The sequence below is a fragment of the Prorops nasuta genome, unplaced genomic scaffold (assembly GCF_024137725.1).
Source record: "Prorops nasuta isolate Cenicafe-Biocafe unplaced genomic scaffold, Cenicafe_Pnas_1.2 PNAS00023, whole genome shotgun sequence".
Lineage (NCBI taxonomy): Eukaryota > Metazoa > Arthropoda > Insecta > Hymenoptera > Bethylidae > Prorops > Prorops nasuta.
Window position 1 is genome coordinate 2,699,891 of NW_027116820.1, and position 15,889 is coordinate 2,715,779.

The following is a 15,889-nucleotide window of genomic DNA, read 5'->3' on the forward strand; positions in this document are numbered from 1 at the left end:
AGGAGGAGGAAAAAGATATTGCTTCAAAGCAGACTAAGAGAGAAGAAGAAGAGGAACCACCACATTTCTTTTTCTTTTACTATTAAATTATTTTATCTAACAAATTGAAAAAATATCATTGTAAATTAACCTCTACTATTTCTTTTATCAAATAAATTGAAAAATATTATTGTAAATATACCTTTTACTAATTCATCTGGAGTTAACGGAAAGAAACCTAATACGTATTGAGAAATGGATATAAACTTCTCTCCGCATTGATAATGAGATGTAAACTTCATCCGAAGTGGAGAGAGAAAGCTAATATGTATTGATAAAGATATGTAAACTTCATCTGGAATACGTAGAGGAGAGCACTCTTTACTTCAGTCTTCAGTGAGACATCATGAGTTCCACACGACCAATAAGCTTACCTGACAAGAAACTAACATTAATAGATTTAGAAAAAAAATATTGCAAACCAGTGGCAATAGTAAGGCCATTTCGGCATAATGAAGAACAGCAGCAGCAGCAGCAGCAGCAGTCAGTTCTAAGAGGGTATCGCTTGATACTTGAACAGCAGCAGCACCAGCAGCCACTGCGGCGACCACATTCGCTGCCCGTAGCCCTGCAGATGCCGCCCGCAGCGGTGCAACCTGCAGCGGACCAACCTGCAGCGGACCAACCTGCAGCGGAGCAACCTGCAGGGGAGCAACCTGCAGTCTCGCGTAGGAGGCAATTGTTATTACGGTTACGTAATATGCAGCCTATGTGAGCTTGTGGGTTGTATGACAGACAGTCACCACCACCAAATCGGTAAGAGTTAATAAAAGTCAAAGACTAATAAAATATAAAAAAAAAAAAATGGCTTAATAGCGAAGGAATCTCGCATTCACTTTTTCTCTCGCAGCGATTTATTAAATCGTAGTACTACTTTTGTTCGACAAAGAGTGCTTTTAATGTAGTATAGAAGCTACTTAAATAATTTTTTTTTAATTATAGATGCTGTTGCTGTTGCTGTTGCTGTTTTTATTGGAATTCTACAGGACGTACAATTCCTGGTTTATTTATATATTTTTATAAGTAAATTTGTATTTCAATAAAGAGGGTTTTTTATGCCGAAAGGCTTTTTCCCTTACATTGGTGTTTCTTCAATTACCTCTCCACCTTGAATTACGCGAAAAAATGATTAAACAATATTATTATTATTATTATTATTAACGTTCGTCGTATCAGGTCTCTATTGAAATTCTCTTTGACTGCGTTCCGCTTCTCGGATAGGAGGCTAATACGTTTTGATAAAGAGTAGACTAATATGTATGTATTGATAAAGAAGAAAGAAAGGTATCAGATTAACTACAAAATACGTGTGTAATCAGTAAGTTCATATTTCATTGGAAGATCGTTTTGCATCTGAGCGACTAGTGACGAAAAATCTTGAGATCATTTTAACGCTAGCAACGACAGTGACAATGTTCTGTGATACACCTAAAAAACGAGACATTTTTGAGGATAATCCTGATTTTGATGCCTTGATTGAAGACCTTGTGGGGATAATAAGTGAAATAGAGGAACAAATAGAGGAAGAGGACGAAGATTTGTTGAGGAATCCGGAGGATAATCCTGAATTTAGCGCCTTGGTTAAAGAACTTGTGGAAATAATGGGTAAAATGGAGGAAGAAGTGCAAGAGGACGAAGATTTGTTGGGTGACGATCCTGATTTGATAGTACTAGTTGAAAAACTAGTGGAGCTCAGAAATCGAATACAAGAAGGGCTACAGCAAGCGGAGCAAGAGCAGGTGGAATAAGAGGAAGAAGAAGAAGAAGAAGAGCATGAGGAGGAGGAGGAGGAGGAGGAGGAGGAGGAGGAGGAGGAGGAGGAAAACGAAGGAGAAGCAGCGAAAGCCTAAAAATCGCATTGTGATTTTTGTAAATATATTTGCTTTGTTAAAATAGTTATTACAATATCAAAAAAAAAAAAAAAAAATAACAAAATGTTTTTCAAATATGTCCCAGGTGAAAAATATGGCCACACAAACGGAGTCCATTGCTACAAGAACTGAGGCTACGCAAATGGAGCCTCAGATAGATCTCACACCACATTACTGGTGTACAAATTGTACAAAATATGATCACCTACGCATCAATTGTTCACTACCAGAGTGGTGTAGCATTTATCATAAATATATACATCATGCAATTGAATGTAAAAAAAATTTCTAAAAAAAGCATTGTAAATAAAACCTTTTTAATACTTCAATAAATTATAATTAAAAAAAAAAAAAAAAGATTCCCTTTTTTCTAACTTACGAAAAAAAAAAAGATATGGGGGGAGCGATCACTGGATCGCTCTCTACGAGTATTCTCTCTCTCTCTCTTTCTCCAAAGCGTCTACACTATTCGCCTTAAAAGAAGTCGGTCGCGCGGGCACCCAGGAGCGTAAAGACTCGGTTGGGCACCCCCCCAACTCTCATCCCAGGAGCGTCAAGATTCGCTTGGGCACCGCTCTTTAAGGAATTTAAGGTAAAAGGGGGAGGCCACATTTGTACCCCCCCACCAAAGGAGTCAGAGGGGGGATACACGCGACAACTATCGGTAGTTAGCGATACCGACAATCATCGATGGAATCTCTCTCTCTCTCTCTCTCTCTTTCTCTCTTTCTCTACGTCCACTGCTTAACGTAAGAGGGGGGGTCACGTGTGTACCCTACGAGTTTAACGTCGGGGGAGGAGGATGCGCATGCGCACAACCGCTCGAGGAGAGGGGGCAATTCCCCTACTTCCCCTACCCCCGCGGGACCCCGACCCCCTCGCCACGCGGTCATAGAACCATCCTAGCTACTCTACTATTTCAAATCGCTGAATTAGGTAAATCATAATAGTAAGTATGAACTTTTGTTTCCTCTTAAAATTAATTTAAAATCAGCTTTGGTAAAATTTTAAGATTCGATGAAAGATGGGCAACGCATTTGGGGCAGAAGGATCCCACAGTGGTTTCATTGGTAAGAAGCAGCCGGTGCTCAAAAAGTAGTAACGATGATGATAACGAATGTATTTTTCATACAACAAATGGTTTAAAAACGAAGCTTATGGAGAAGTTTGGATCCAGTGCACTTTTTTCACGCTTTTCGCGATTTAAGCGATTATACTTGAATAACATGTTTTCTTTTCATAAAATTCAGAATGTTAGCACTAAAATATGATTTTCTACTTGTTTATTGAAAGTATTATAGCTTTAGTCTATCGTATCTATAAATATAAATTCATTATTTTAAATTATTCGGCATGGGATCATTTTATCCCACGGGTGAGGGTAAAATGATCCTTTTGTAAGATTTACTTTAATACTAGATTTACGGACGTTGATTAGACCTATTTTTTACCAAAATCAGATAATTTGATTAATACACAAAAATTGAAGTTTTATATATAGAAATTAGTTCTACTTTAAATTAAATGTAAGATTTATTATTAATAAATTTATTGAAAACATTTTTTGCATATAAATTATGATTTTGAAATACCTTTGAGTGAGTCAAATTGGCTCAGTCCGTAAATCTAGTGTTAAATTGACTAGTACAAAACATCTTTAACAATTTAATTGTCGCGACCACGCAGAAATGTAAAGTAATATATGATCTTCGTTACATAAAATTTTTACTATGTTAAAATCAATAATAGCGTCATTAGGATGGATTTTGACTAAGGGGGATCATTTTGCCCCACTTTCCACTAATAATAGTGAAAATCGTATGAACAAATGTATGAAATATCTAAATATGACATACCAACGTAAATGGGCTTATTAATCGTTACACATAATTTACTCATTTTAATCGCTATTAAGTTTTCATTAAAAGTAATTCTACTATGAAAATTAGGTTTTGAAATGTACGAATTAGCACCATAACACCGTCCCATTCTGTACACAATTTTACATCCACATGATTTTGAACATTTTCCATTGTTTTACCAAAAACTGCATTATTCATTAATTTATATAAGTTTTTTTCAAAATCATTATTAGCTTTTACACGTAATTCCGTGTTCAATTCAAGGTAAACGCGTAACCATTCCTTTTGCTTAAATTGCAAAATACGATGTATTTTATTCAGTTGAAGACCATGTTTTAAGCATGTTTTCAACATTCTAATGTGTATAACGTGTCTTTTCTCATCGTATAACGTTGTTAAAAGCTTTTTATGTTTACTATTTAACGGTGAAAAATCATGAGTAGGACAAAATGGTAAATCTATATGAGAATTATGAATACTTTGTGGATATTTCAAGTCGACTTCTAATATACAACCTAATGTAGAATTTGTATCTATGTTATCAACATCAAAATACTCACAATTATCAACCCCTTTGAATTCCGCATATGGTAACGCTTGTGACATTGCCCATCCATATAAATTATTAACATCAAAATACATTAAATAAACATCATCCTTCATATGATCATAAAGATCATGCATATACTTATTACTTGCCACAGAATGTCTCTTACAACATTGACTAATACCACCTCGTATACCTCGCTCAATAAACATTACCTTATTAATATCTGTTAATAGTTCTACTTTTATATTTGTAAACTTTAACATTGCATCCCAGGTAAAACTCGGGAGAGTAAAATAATAAGCAGGATCTAATCCATAACTTGATAAACAATTCATTCTAAAAGTTTGAAATATATCGGCTGTGACCCTGTACTATTTTAAGATAGTACATGTTCAATAAAACGATATACATGTCTTTCTATAGAACCATGAGACATATTATGGTCACAGTATCAAGGCCATAATACCGTGTCATATACGCTTGGCCTACCTATCATCTGTAATACAGTATAAAGTTCGGTGATTGATAGGTCATAAAAGTAGAGTAACGATCGTGGCCCATAAGTCGTGTGTTAAATGGGCCTAACGAACTACGGCTTTCCGCAACTCCCGAACATTTAAGTTGAATTTTCGGAAGAAGTCGGACCTAGGTCTGATTGGTGGTACCAATAACTTAATCGGCTCCGCCAATTAGATTTATAGTTATGAAGAGTTGGCGGTAAGGGACCAACAGCTCGTTGCTGGTGTCTCCCGATTTTTGCGACACTCGTTATCTAGTCCTGGAAGAGTTCAGACACTATTGTGAGACTCGTAATCTAGTCCTGAAGGAGATCAGTCGCGATTTTGGCAACACGTACGTGAAGCCTGGAGTTCATAAAAGTGTGAAAGCTACTCTGCTCGGCTCTGCTCTGCTCGACCTGCTCTGCTCCGCTCTGCTCTGCTCGCCGCGTCTTCCGTCGAGGGACTCGACCTTCCTCCCCAACGTCATCGAAAAAGGTTAGCGGGAGTCCCAGCTCCTAGAAATCCTTATACTACGAGTAAAATTCGGAAAACGCGCTTACTAGCCGTGAAATCGCCAAAAATCACGAATTAAAAGTTAAACCTGCTCCCAAAGTGCGTGAATTGGGAATTAGAGACATAACTTGAGAATTGGAATAATAGTCTAATGTCGAGAAAACTTTGAGATTCGCAATTAATTCAAGGACCAAGTCATCTATGGGCTTCCGGATATGAAATGTATATAATTTTATATGTAACTTATGTTAAGTTCTTTTATCGATTACCGTGTATATAATGCCGTACTAAGTCTTGTAGTTTCCGGAAATTTGGATATGCGCTTACAGTATAGTTGATGGGTCGAATTCGGTTATGAAAGAGTGACCGGGATATTCGTTCAGTTTCGAATTTCAGTTACGTTCAGTATAGTTCGTCGCGTTTAACCAGGGGTGCATCCCGAGGTCGAATTCTCCCCGAAAGGAGCTACCTCGTTCGATCACCTCGTGGGAGTACAGTTCGCTTTACTCGTTGGAAGGAGCCCCGGAGGTGAATTCTCCCCGAAAGCAGTTACTCCGTCCGGTTCCCTTCGAGAAAGTACCGTTTCGTTTTCGTTAAAAGGTCGCAGGAGAGACACCTGCCTTGAGAAGGCCATTAGTTTATTTGTTGGAAGTTTAGTAGAGAAATTCGTTGGAGTGATCCCGAGCACTCCGGAAAACCGTATTCCAGGCCATCCGTAATTATAGTTTTTGTAGAATATGAAGAACGATCTATGCGCTATGAGATCTGACATATACAGCGATGTCTTTACGAAAATATAGAGAAACTATTATCAAATATATTGTGTAGTACTTTGACCCGAACTGCCAAATCCTTTCGTATTTCACGTTTCAGGGACTCACCCACTCTCCGCTTCCGCAATCCTACTCTTATACTCACTGAGCTAGTTAGCATTTTAGTTTGATGATTATAGTATTTTGCGATCACTACAGTACAGTGGTTCTTTCGGGAACCTGGCGCCCAACTTACGTTTCAGATTTTGATTGAGTTACAGTCTACGAATAGCCAAGGGTCAGCCAAAATTTTTGTAGTGTAGCAAATTTTGGCGCCCAACGTGGGGCCCACAGAAGTTACAATTTGATGAAATAGCCTTTCACAAATTCGACTTCGAATTATCGGAGTTAAAGTCTTATTATTTGTTGCGAATCATAACGCCCGCATAGGGCAGATGTAAGCTAGAATTTGGTGAAATAGCCTTTCGCAAATTCGGCTTAAATTTATTTTAATTCGAGTCGTATTATTTTCCATATCCGTTTCCTTGCGAACTCCTATTATCTCCAGCCCAAATCCTTTGTTTGGCAATTCGGAGTTCTACAGTGGTTATGCTCTCGAATCTTGCGATTAATATTTAAATCGTCGAATTTAATCGAAATTAACGTCTTCTCATATAGTATTATCGCAACGAGCATTAATGATTTATGCTCATATTATTTCATGTGTTTATAGCCTTTCCGTATCTGTTATAAGATACGGATAATTCTAGTCGAATATTCCGGTCTTATTTCGAGCCGAAATAATCATCTTTAATTTCTAATACGGAAGATTTCGACATAGGAAATCTACGTGTAGAAAAACTATTGAGGGGGAAACTAGGGGGACACCGCGAGTGCCCAGTCGCGCGGAACTAAGCCGATTAGCTCACGCTTCACTGACTTCCCATTGTCTCGACATAGGACTTAGAATATTCGACTATTATATCTATACATATATATATATATATATATACAGGGTGTAACGAAACGACCGCCTTTTCTCGTAACTGGAGGTTCGGGGTGACAAACTGAGTGCACGTGTAAAATTTCGTTCGAATCGTTCAAGAGGTTTAAAAGTTATTTCTATTTAAAAATCACCCTTTTTCAGTCCTTTTCGAACGACTTTAACTGCATAATGGAAAGTGGAGAAAGTGAAAAACAATTGATGAGCACCCAGCTAGAATGTAAAAATTATCGATCGCGTGCGGTAATAATTTTGCTATTTAATTCTTTAATCTGGCTATTAGATTAATTTTAAAAATAACAAAATCCTTTATATTACAATTCCAATTCAATTCAGTACAAGCATCATTGACTGATTTGATGGAAAGAGCGAGTTGACGCAATGTAAAGGAAAGTATCAAAAGCTAAGATATCGCGCGAGCGCAATGATAACTTAATAGACAATGCATGAGGGCATTCTCTTTCTACTAACGAAGCTAAAGGGAATGATTCAAAATCAATACATTGATGAAGGAGAAAACTAAACTCACCCATTAAATGTTCTGCAAGTTCCTTTAAATCGAAGTTTTTGAAAAAGCTTCAAACTGGCTCCTCGATGATTTCCAGAAAGCACACTATCACTGATTTTTTATTTAAACACTTGTGAATTTAAACAAATTAGGTATTAACCTATGTTTCTTCAAAACACTGGAGAATTTGACACTTTTGAACTGTTTGAAGTAGGGTGATTAAGAGTGGTCGAAACGAATTATTGATTATTCTATCTCTCTGTGTCTCTCTTTTCAGCCTACTTCAAACAGTTCAAAAAGTGTCAAATTAACCGGTGTTTTGAAGAAACGTAGGTTAACACCTAATTTGCTTAAATTCGCGAGTTCTTAAATGCAAAATCAATGAAAGTGTGCATTCTGGAAATCATCGAGGAGCCAGTTTGAAGCTTTTTCAAAAACTTCGGTGTAAAGGAACTTGGAGAACAATAATGGGTAAGTTTAATTTTTTCTATCATCAATGAATTGATATTAAATAATTCTTTTTACCTTCGTTTGTAGAAAGAAAATGCCTTGATGTGTTTCCTATTAAATTATCAGTGCAGTTGCGTGACATCTTAGCTTTTGATACTTTCCTTTTCATTCTATCTTCTCCCTCTTTCCATCATTTCAGTCAATGATACTTGTATTGAATTGATTTGGAATTGTAATGAAAAGGATTTTGCTATTTTTAAAATTAATCTAATAGCCAAATTAATAAAATAAATAGCAAATGTATTATCGCGCGCGATCGATAATTTTTACATTCTAGTGGGGTGTTCGTCAATTGTTTTTTCACTTTCTCCACTTTATTATGCACAGTTAAAGTCGTTCGAAAAGGACCGAAAAAGGGTGAGTTTTAAATGGAAATAACTTTTAAACCCCTTGAACGATTCGAACAAAATTTTACACGTGCATTTGGATGGTCACCCCGAACCTCCAGTTACGAGAAAAGGCGGTCGTTTCGTTACACCCTGTATAATGTAAAATATGTATATGTATTGTTAATTTTATAAGAAATATTTACCTGTTACAAATATATTTTTTGTGTCTTGTTTGATCTATGCTTGGCAACAGATCGAACTCATGCTCAACGATATAGTAATCCCCACTCCTGGATTAACAACGAAGTATAGAATCGATAAAGGTATGCTTTTGTTTAACAAATAAGAAGGTAGTAACTAAAAAACATTTGCACTCTTTGAGCCAGTCTCTTAGAAGCAATCAAATGAAACGGATGTATCAGTTCAACCCGGTTGATATCGAAAAATTAACAACTTATCCGATAAGTTTAGTTACAACAAAAGGCTAAGACCCGGTTTCGCAGTGAAGGTGAGAGGAACCCGGCTTCCTTTAATCAGTTCTTTATAACTAAACTGAACGTAAGACTTGTAGCCCGGCTACTCTAAAATTGCGATAGAAGAATCGAAGCAAGCAAGGACACAGCCCGGCAGCCTTGAAAATTCGTATATTTTTATAAATTCTATCCAACGAGAATAGAAGGACATTTGTTGAACGATATTAAAGTTTATGAATTGTGTTATAATTAAAGAATTGTGACGTTTTTTGGTTTGTGAACTTGAAAATTAAAATAAAAAGGGTTTTTTATGCCTTCGGGCTTTTTCCCTAAATCTCGTGTGTGTGTTTCATTCCTTTCATATATTAATCAGAGAGTTCCTTCGTGCGAAGTAGCTCTTCACGCATTTCGTAATGTGATGCCTAAACATTTTGGTGCCTCCTGTGAGGTTAAAGATTGTGAAACGAGAGAGCATCGAGAATAATCGCAGCAGAATTCAAGGCGGAGCGGCAGCATCGAGAATAATCGCAGCAGAATTCAGGGCGGAGAGGCAGCATCGAGAATCTACACAGCAGATTTCCTAAGGAAGCACGCTCATCAGATTGAGCAGCAGCATTGAGCGAAGCAGCGCACTTCAAGCAACTGGTCAGCGAGGATCGATCAAGGCTGAGGCTGAGAACTTCAAGCGGCGGAGCAGTTATCAACAAGCGGCGAGCGAAATATATATTGTTAATCTTATATATTGTAATGTTTTCGTATTCTTAGTTAGGAATTAAGATTGAGTAGGTTATTCTTTAATTAGAATTCAACCCAGCAGTTAAGGTTAATATTTGAGAAAATTAGATACGTGAATAGAGTAGCATTATGGAGCGTAACGATCGGATAAAATTTATTATTCAAAAAAGGTCTACTTTAAAAACACAAAGTACGATATTAACTAACGCCGTGGAGAATGATAAATTAGACCACATTAACGTTCGATTGAGATTCGGTCGTTTATCAGAACATTTTAAAAATTACGAAGATTTGCAGGACGAGTTAGAAATACTTGATCCAAATGGGGACCATTTTGGGGATATGATGGAATTACAAGACAGATATTATAATCTAGCTAGTAAAATAGAAAGAGTATATGATATTACAACTTCTAGCACTCCAGATAGATCGGGTAATAACTCTATAGAATCATCGCGTAATGAGCAAATGAAAAGAATAAAATTGCCCGTCGCTCAATTGCCCAAGTTTTCGGGGGAAATAGAGAATTGGCTATCCTTCAAAAATACGTTCGTCACGATGATAGATTCTAGAGAAGATATCACGGATTTACAAAAATTCTTATATTTAAAGGATACAGTAAAAGGAGAAGCCTCCAGCAAAATAACCATTTACGACGCAAGTGATGCAAGCTATAAGTTAGCATGGAACTTGTTAGTCGAAACATATGAAAAAAAGAGAGTGCTGATAGCCAAATATCTGAATGCAATAATAGACACGCCAACACAAATAAGGAACACTGGGGTAGAATTGACACAAACAGTTGATCGATTAAAACAACATGTAAACATACTCGCGTCATTAGGCATAAACATTGATGAGCATATTGTTGTTAGATTATTAGAGAGATCGCTTCCGTTAAATATTCATTCCAGATGGGAGGAAACGTTAAATCTGGACGAGCTTCCTTCTGTAAATCAATTATACAAGTTTATAGAGGGAACCACGTTTAGATTGGCTATCATTGAGAAGGAAAAAACGCGTAAAAGAGCTGCAACCAACATAGAGCCAAATTGTCCTATAAAAATGCGAAAAAGTACAATGGACACTCGGGTCATGATAACAACTACTCAGGAACAAAGTTGTCTTATATATAAAGGAGGAAAGCATGCTATATTCAGATTTCCGTCCTATTATCAATTGACGGTAGTTCAGAGATGGGAATGGGTAAAAAGATTAGGTATATGCCGAAATTGTTTACGCATGCATCGTAGCCCTTGTAAGTCCATTAAATGCAAGGTATGCCATAATTTCCATCATACTTCTCTGCATAAGAACAGGTCTGAGAAAGGAGTGCGTTGTGTCAACAGAACAGACCAAAATGAAAGTATAGTCACGGAAGTTGAAAATCAGGGAACAAGGAATTGACATAATGCAGTCGCGATGCAAACAATCGCGACGCATTCTTTTTCGCAACTTATTATGACTGCTGAGGTGCAACTAAGAGATAAGGAAGGAAATTTTATCAGATGTCGTGCTTTGCTGGACACATGTGCAACTGCAAACTTTTTAACAGAAAATATGGCGCGTAAATTAAAGCTACAAATCGAATCATGCAATTTAACGGTTAGCGCTATCGATGACATTAAAACCGCGGCTAACGGTCTGGTAGAAGTAACTTTTTAGGCAATTCATAGTAAATTTAGTAAGAAACTAACCTGTTTAATAGTACGGCGAATTGTAGGACTTATTCCCAATGATATTTTTCCGCGTGAAAATATTAAAATTCCATCAAACTTAAGATTAGCCGATCCTAAATTTCATTTACCGCAAGGGATTGATCTTCTCATAGGAGCTGGAGCAACATTATCTTTATTTTGCATCGGACAAATTAATTTATCCCAGGGTAATTATGATCTGTATGCGCAAAAAACGCTAATAGGATGGGTAATCGTAGGAGAGGCTCCAGTCAAGAGATAGAAAGGAAATGAAGATTGTCAGTTAATAAAGATTATTAAACATTTTACCGTACCCAGTTCAGAAAGAAAAAGTTGTGTTATAAGAGACTCGAATGAATGCGAAATACATTATAAGTCAAATACAATTCGAGATAATCAAGGTCGATACATCGTGAGATTACCTTTCAAAACCAACAGACCAGATTTAGGAAATTCGAGGATTATAGCATTGAGAAGATTTTACGGTATAATTCGTAGACTTAAAAATGATCCTGATTTGGCAAAAGAAATTCAAGGGGTTATGCAGGAATATATAGATACGGGACATATGTCGCTAGCTTCTTCAGAAGAGGATGAAGGATATTATTTGCCCCATCACGCGGTAATAAAGAAGAATAGTCTCACTACCAAAGTGAGAATAGTTTTTGATGCGTCGGCTAAAAGTGATAGGGGAATATCTTTAAACGATGTTTTGTTGACAGGACCAATACTACAGGATAAGCTTTTCGAGCATTTAGTTCGTATGAGATTACATAAATACATGATCACAGCTGATATAGAGAAGATGTATAGGCAAATTTTAGTAAATAAAATGGATCGCAGATATCAAAGGATACTATGGTTTCATCAAGGTGAAATACGAACGTTCGAGCTCAATACGGTGACTTTCGGTATTTCTTCATCATCTTTTTTAGCTATTCGCACATTGAAACAATTAGCAGAGGACGAGGGTGAAAGATATCCGATAGGTTCTGAGGTTTTGAAAGGAAATCTATACGTTGGCGATTTATTATCAGGAGCAGACAATTTGCAAGAAATATTTAACATTAGAGATGAATTAATTGCTTTATTAAAAAAGGGAGGATTTAGAATACGTAAATGGGCTTCAAATCATCCACATGCCGTTGATTTTTTGGATGAGAAAATGACCGATATAGAGTTCTTAAGGGATGAAAGCAGTACGAAGAAAACTTTAGGTGTGTTTTGGAATGCTGCAACGGATGAATTGTCTTATACAGTAGCAGCAATAGAACTAACAGATAAAATAACTAAAAGAGGCATATTATCCGAAATAGCCAAGATTTTTGATCTATTAGGTCTTTTAGGTCCAGTAATATTCTTAGCAAAGGTTATTTTGCAAGAATGCTGGAAAACTAAGGTTTCTTGGGACGAAACAGTAACCCTAACGTTGAAAGAGAAATGGTCGTGCTTCGCCAGACAATTGCCATTATTGAACGACTTAGCAATTGAACGATGTTTGTTAATAGATATTACCGACAAGATTCAAGTTCATGGATTTTGTGATGCTAGCAAAATGGGTTATGGCGCTTGCCTATACGTAAAGTCTAGTGATCAAAAGGGTAATGCGAAGATTCAGTTAATTTGTTCCAAATCGAGAGTAGCATCCATTAAAGAAGTAACAATTCCACGTATGGAGTTAAATGGCGCGTTGACACTTGCACGGTTGTATAAAGAAATCCGATTTCTAATAAAACGCCAAATTGAAAAGATTATTTTCTGGTGCGATTCTACAATAGTATTACATTGGATTGGCAAATCACCAATAAACTTAAAAACGTATGAAGCAAATAGAATAAGAGAGATACAAGATTTAAGCAGAGGTATTGAATGGAGACATGTAAGAACTCATGATAATCCAGCAGATTGTTTATTTAGGGGGCAAGCAGCTGGTGAATTCTTAAAAAACGTAATATGGTTTAAAGGACCCTCATGGTTGAAGGGTCAAGAGGATTTATGGCCTCCGACGGTTCAAAGCATAGTTTTGAATAATGAAGGAGAACGATTAAAGTCATGTTTATTAGCCGAAACTACAGATTACAATTTTATTGACAAGTTTTCTTCATATTCTCGACTAATACGGGTTGTAGCATATTGTAGACGTTTTATAAGTACAAGCAAAGGTATAGGATCTTTAAAAAATGAGGAATTAGATCAAGCTGAAATTAGAATACTAAACATCGTTCAAAGTGAAAGATTTTCTAAAGAATTAAAATATTTGAAGGAAGGACAAGAAATTAAGGAGAATCGCTTGGCATCATTAAATTTGTTACTAGATGACAACGGATTGATATGTGTAGGGGGGCGATTAATAAAGGCAAAGATAAAATTATCTCAGAAACGTTCCATATTGCTACCTGCTCGACATCATTTAACAGATTTAATCATGCGAGAAGTTCACGAAAGGTCTTATCATGCTGGAGTGCACAGTACATTATATTCTACTAGATATCGGTTTTGGATTCTGGACGGAAAAAACCAGGTCCGAAAAATTGTACGAAGTTGCATCCGATGCAGAAGATTTAATGCTAAGCCAATCAATTATAAGATGGCTGATTTACCGGCGTCACGTGTTGATATTTGAAATCCATTTTCTCACACAGGCATAGATTTTTTTGGGCCTATGTTTATAAAAGAAAAAAAGTATCGAAATCAGAAGCGAATAAAAGTCTACGGTTGCGTGTTTATATGCATGTCTTCTAAAGCCGTGCACATTGAAATTGTGAGCGAATTAACATCTGATGCCTTTATAGCAGCTTTAAGAAGATTCGTTGGCAGAAGAGGTGTCCCGGCACACATTTATAGCGATAATGGTACTAACTTTGTAGGTGCTCATCGAGAGCTAAAAGAATTATATGTAATGCTAGAATCGGAGGAGTGTAAGAATAAAAGGAATAATTATGTTCTGAAAAATAAAATACATTGGCATTTTAATCCTCCGTTGTCTCTACATTTCGGAGGACTTTGGGAGGCGGCGGTCAAATCTTTTAAGTATCACTTCAAACGAGTCGTTGGTGATAGATTGCTTACAATAGAAGAGTTGCTCACATTTGTGGTTGAAATAGAAGCCATATTAAATTCACGGCCTTTATGTCCTATTTCTTCCGATCCTAACGATCCTTTAGTGCTAACACTCGCTCATTTGTTAATAGGTAAACCATTAACTATGTTACCGGAATCTAACGTTTCTTGTTTGCCGGATAAGCGATTAAATAATTGGCAATTATTTCAAAAAATTCGCATGGATTTTTGGCGAAGATGGCAAATCGAATACTTAACAGAATTGCAAAAGCGAAGTAAATGGATTCAACCGGCAAGGAATATAACAAGGATTCTGTAGTTTTGCTGATTGATAAAAATCAGCCTTGTATGCATTGGCTTATAGGAAGAGTAATTGAATTACATCCAGGCGATGATGATGTAGTACGAGTAGTAACTATAAAAACTGCGAAGGGTATTTTTAAGAGAAATGTAAGGGTTATTTGCCCATTAATTGATGGTAAATAAAATTGATCGCAGGCTCTCAACGGGGAGAGAATGTTCGATCTTTGCTTGGCAACAGATCGAACTCATGCTTAACGATATAGTAATCACCACTCCTGGATTAACAACGAAGTATAGAATCGATAAAGGTATGCTTTTGTTTAACAAATAAGAAGGTAGTAACTAAAAAACATTTGCACTCTTTGAGCCAGTCTCTTAGAAGCAATCAAATGAAACGGATGTATCAGTTCAACCCGGTTGATATCGAAAAATTAACAACTTATCCGATAAATTTAGTTACAACAAAAGGCTAAGACCCGGTTTCGCAGTGAAGGTGAGAGGAACCCGGCTTCCTTTAATCAGTTCTTTATAACTAAACTGAACGTAAGACTTGTAGCCCGGCTACTCTAAAATTGCGGTAGAAGAATCGAAGCAAGCAAGGACACAGCCCGGCTGCCTTGAAAATTCGTATATCTTTATAAATGCTATCCAACGAGGATAGAAGGACAATTGTTGAACGATATTAAAGTTTATGAATTGTGTTATAATTAAAGAATTGTGACGTTTTTTGGTTTGTGAACTTGAAAATTAAAATAAAAATGGTTTTTAATGCCTTCGGGCTTTTTCCCTACATCTCGTGTGTGTGTTTCATTCCTTTCATATATTAATCAGAGAGTTCCTTCGTGCGAAGTAGCTCCTCATGCATTTCGTAATGTGATGCCTAAACATGTCTATTCTTGCTTAGTTGTTTAGACAGTAAAACTGATAAATTTTTAATCCAAAGAAAATGAATATCTTTCCGTAAGAGTAAGTCAATGTGTTTTTTTCTCGTATGATTTTCATCATCGTCATCATCATCAAAATTTTTACTTAAACGAAGTGGTAAATATTGTTTCTTATTTTCTTCGTATATGAATACATTAATAGTTAAATTGTTATTTGTTTCAAATTTTTTAATTTGATTGAAAGCCATGGGAAATGTCATTCCATCACAATTCAAAACATCAAGATAATGAGGATAATCC

General features: G+C 36.4%; 3 protein-coding genes across 3 annotated transcripts; all 3 read left to right on the forward strand.

Moving 5' to 3' along the window:
- The first annotated feature begins 9,774 nt into the window (after positions 1-9,774).
- On the forward strand, positions 9,775-11,052 carry LOC136781585 (uncharacterized). The gene has a single exon (XM_066740477.1). The coding sequence runs from the start codon at positions 9,775-9,777 to the stop codon at positions 11,050-11,052; it is 1,278 nt and encodes a 425-aa protein (XP_066596574.1).
- A 54-nt stretch (positions 11,053-11,106) lies between these two features.
- Positions 11,107-13,965, forward strand: LOC136781586 (uncharacterized). The gene is made up of 3 exons (XM_066740478.1): positions 11,107-11,287; positions 11,369-11,571; positions 11,635-13,965. Exons 1-3 carry the CDS (start codon positions 11,107-11,109, stop codon positions 13,963-13,965), a joined length of 2,715 nt encoding a protein of 904 aa, XP_066596575.1.
- A 39-nt stretch (positions 13,966-14,004) lies between these two features.
- Positions 14,005-14,960, forward strand: LOC136781587 (uncharacterized). The gene is made up of 3 exons (XM_066740479.1): positions 14,005-14,677; positions 14,767-14,852; positions 14,901-14,960. Exons 1-3 carry the CDS (start codon positions 14,005-14,007, stop codon positions 14,958-14,960), a joined length of 819 nt encoding a protein of 272 aa, XP_066596576.1.
- Positions 14,961-15,889: the final 929 nt, after the last annotated feature.

What these genes read in the sequence shown, in the direction of transcription:
- LOC136781586 (XM_066740478.1), top strand. Translation starts at nt 11,107, where the DNA reads ATGACTGCTGAGGTGCAACTAAGAGATAAGGAAGGAAATTTTATCAGA. An exon ending in CATTAAAACCGCGGCTAACG is followed by an intron (nt 11,288 to 11,368) that starts GTCTGGTAGAAG and finishes GGCGAATTGTAG; the next exon opens with GACTTATTCCCAATGATATT. An exon ending in AAAAAACGCTAATAGGATGG is followed by an intron (nt 11,572 to 11,634) that starts GTAATCGTAGGA and finishes CAGTTAATAAAG; the next exon opens with ATTATTAAACATTTTACCGT.
- LOC136781587 (XM_066740479.1), top strand. Translation starts at nt 14,005, where the DNA reads ATGTTTATAAAAGAAAAAAAGTATCGAAATCAGAAGCGAATAAAAGTC. An exon ending in AACAGAATTGCAAAAGCGAA is followed by an intron (nt 14,678 to 14,766) that starts GTAAATGGATTC and finishes ATTGGCTTATAG; the next exon opens with GAAGAGTAATTGAATTACAT. An exon ending in AGGGTATTTTTAAGAGAAAT is followed by an intron (nt 14,853 to 14,900) that starts GTAAGGGTTATT and finishes AATTGATCGCAG; the next exon opens with GCTCTCAACGGGGAGAGAAT.
- LOC136781585 (XM_066740477.1), top strand. Translation starts at nt 9,775, where the DNA reads ATGGAGCGTAACGATCGGATAAAATTTATTATTCAAAAAAGGTCTACT.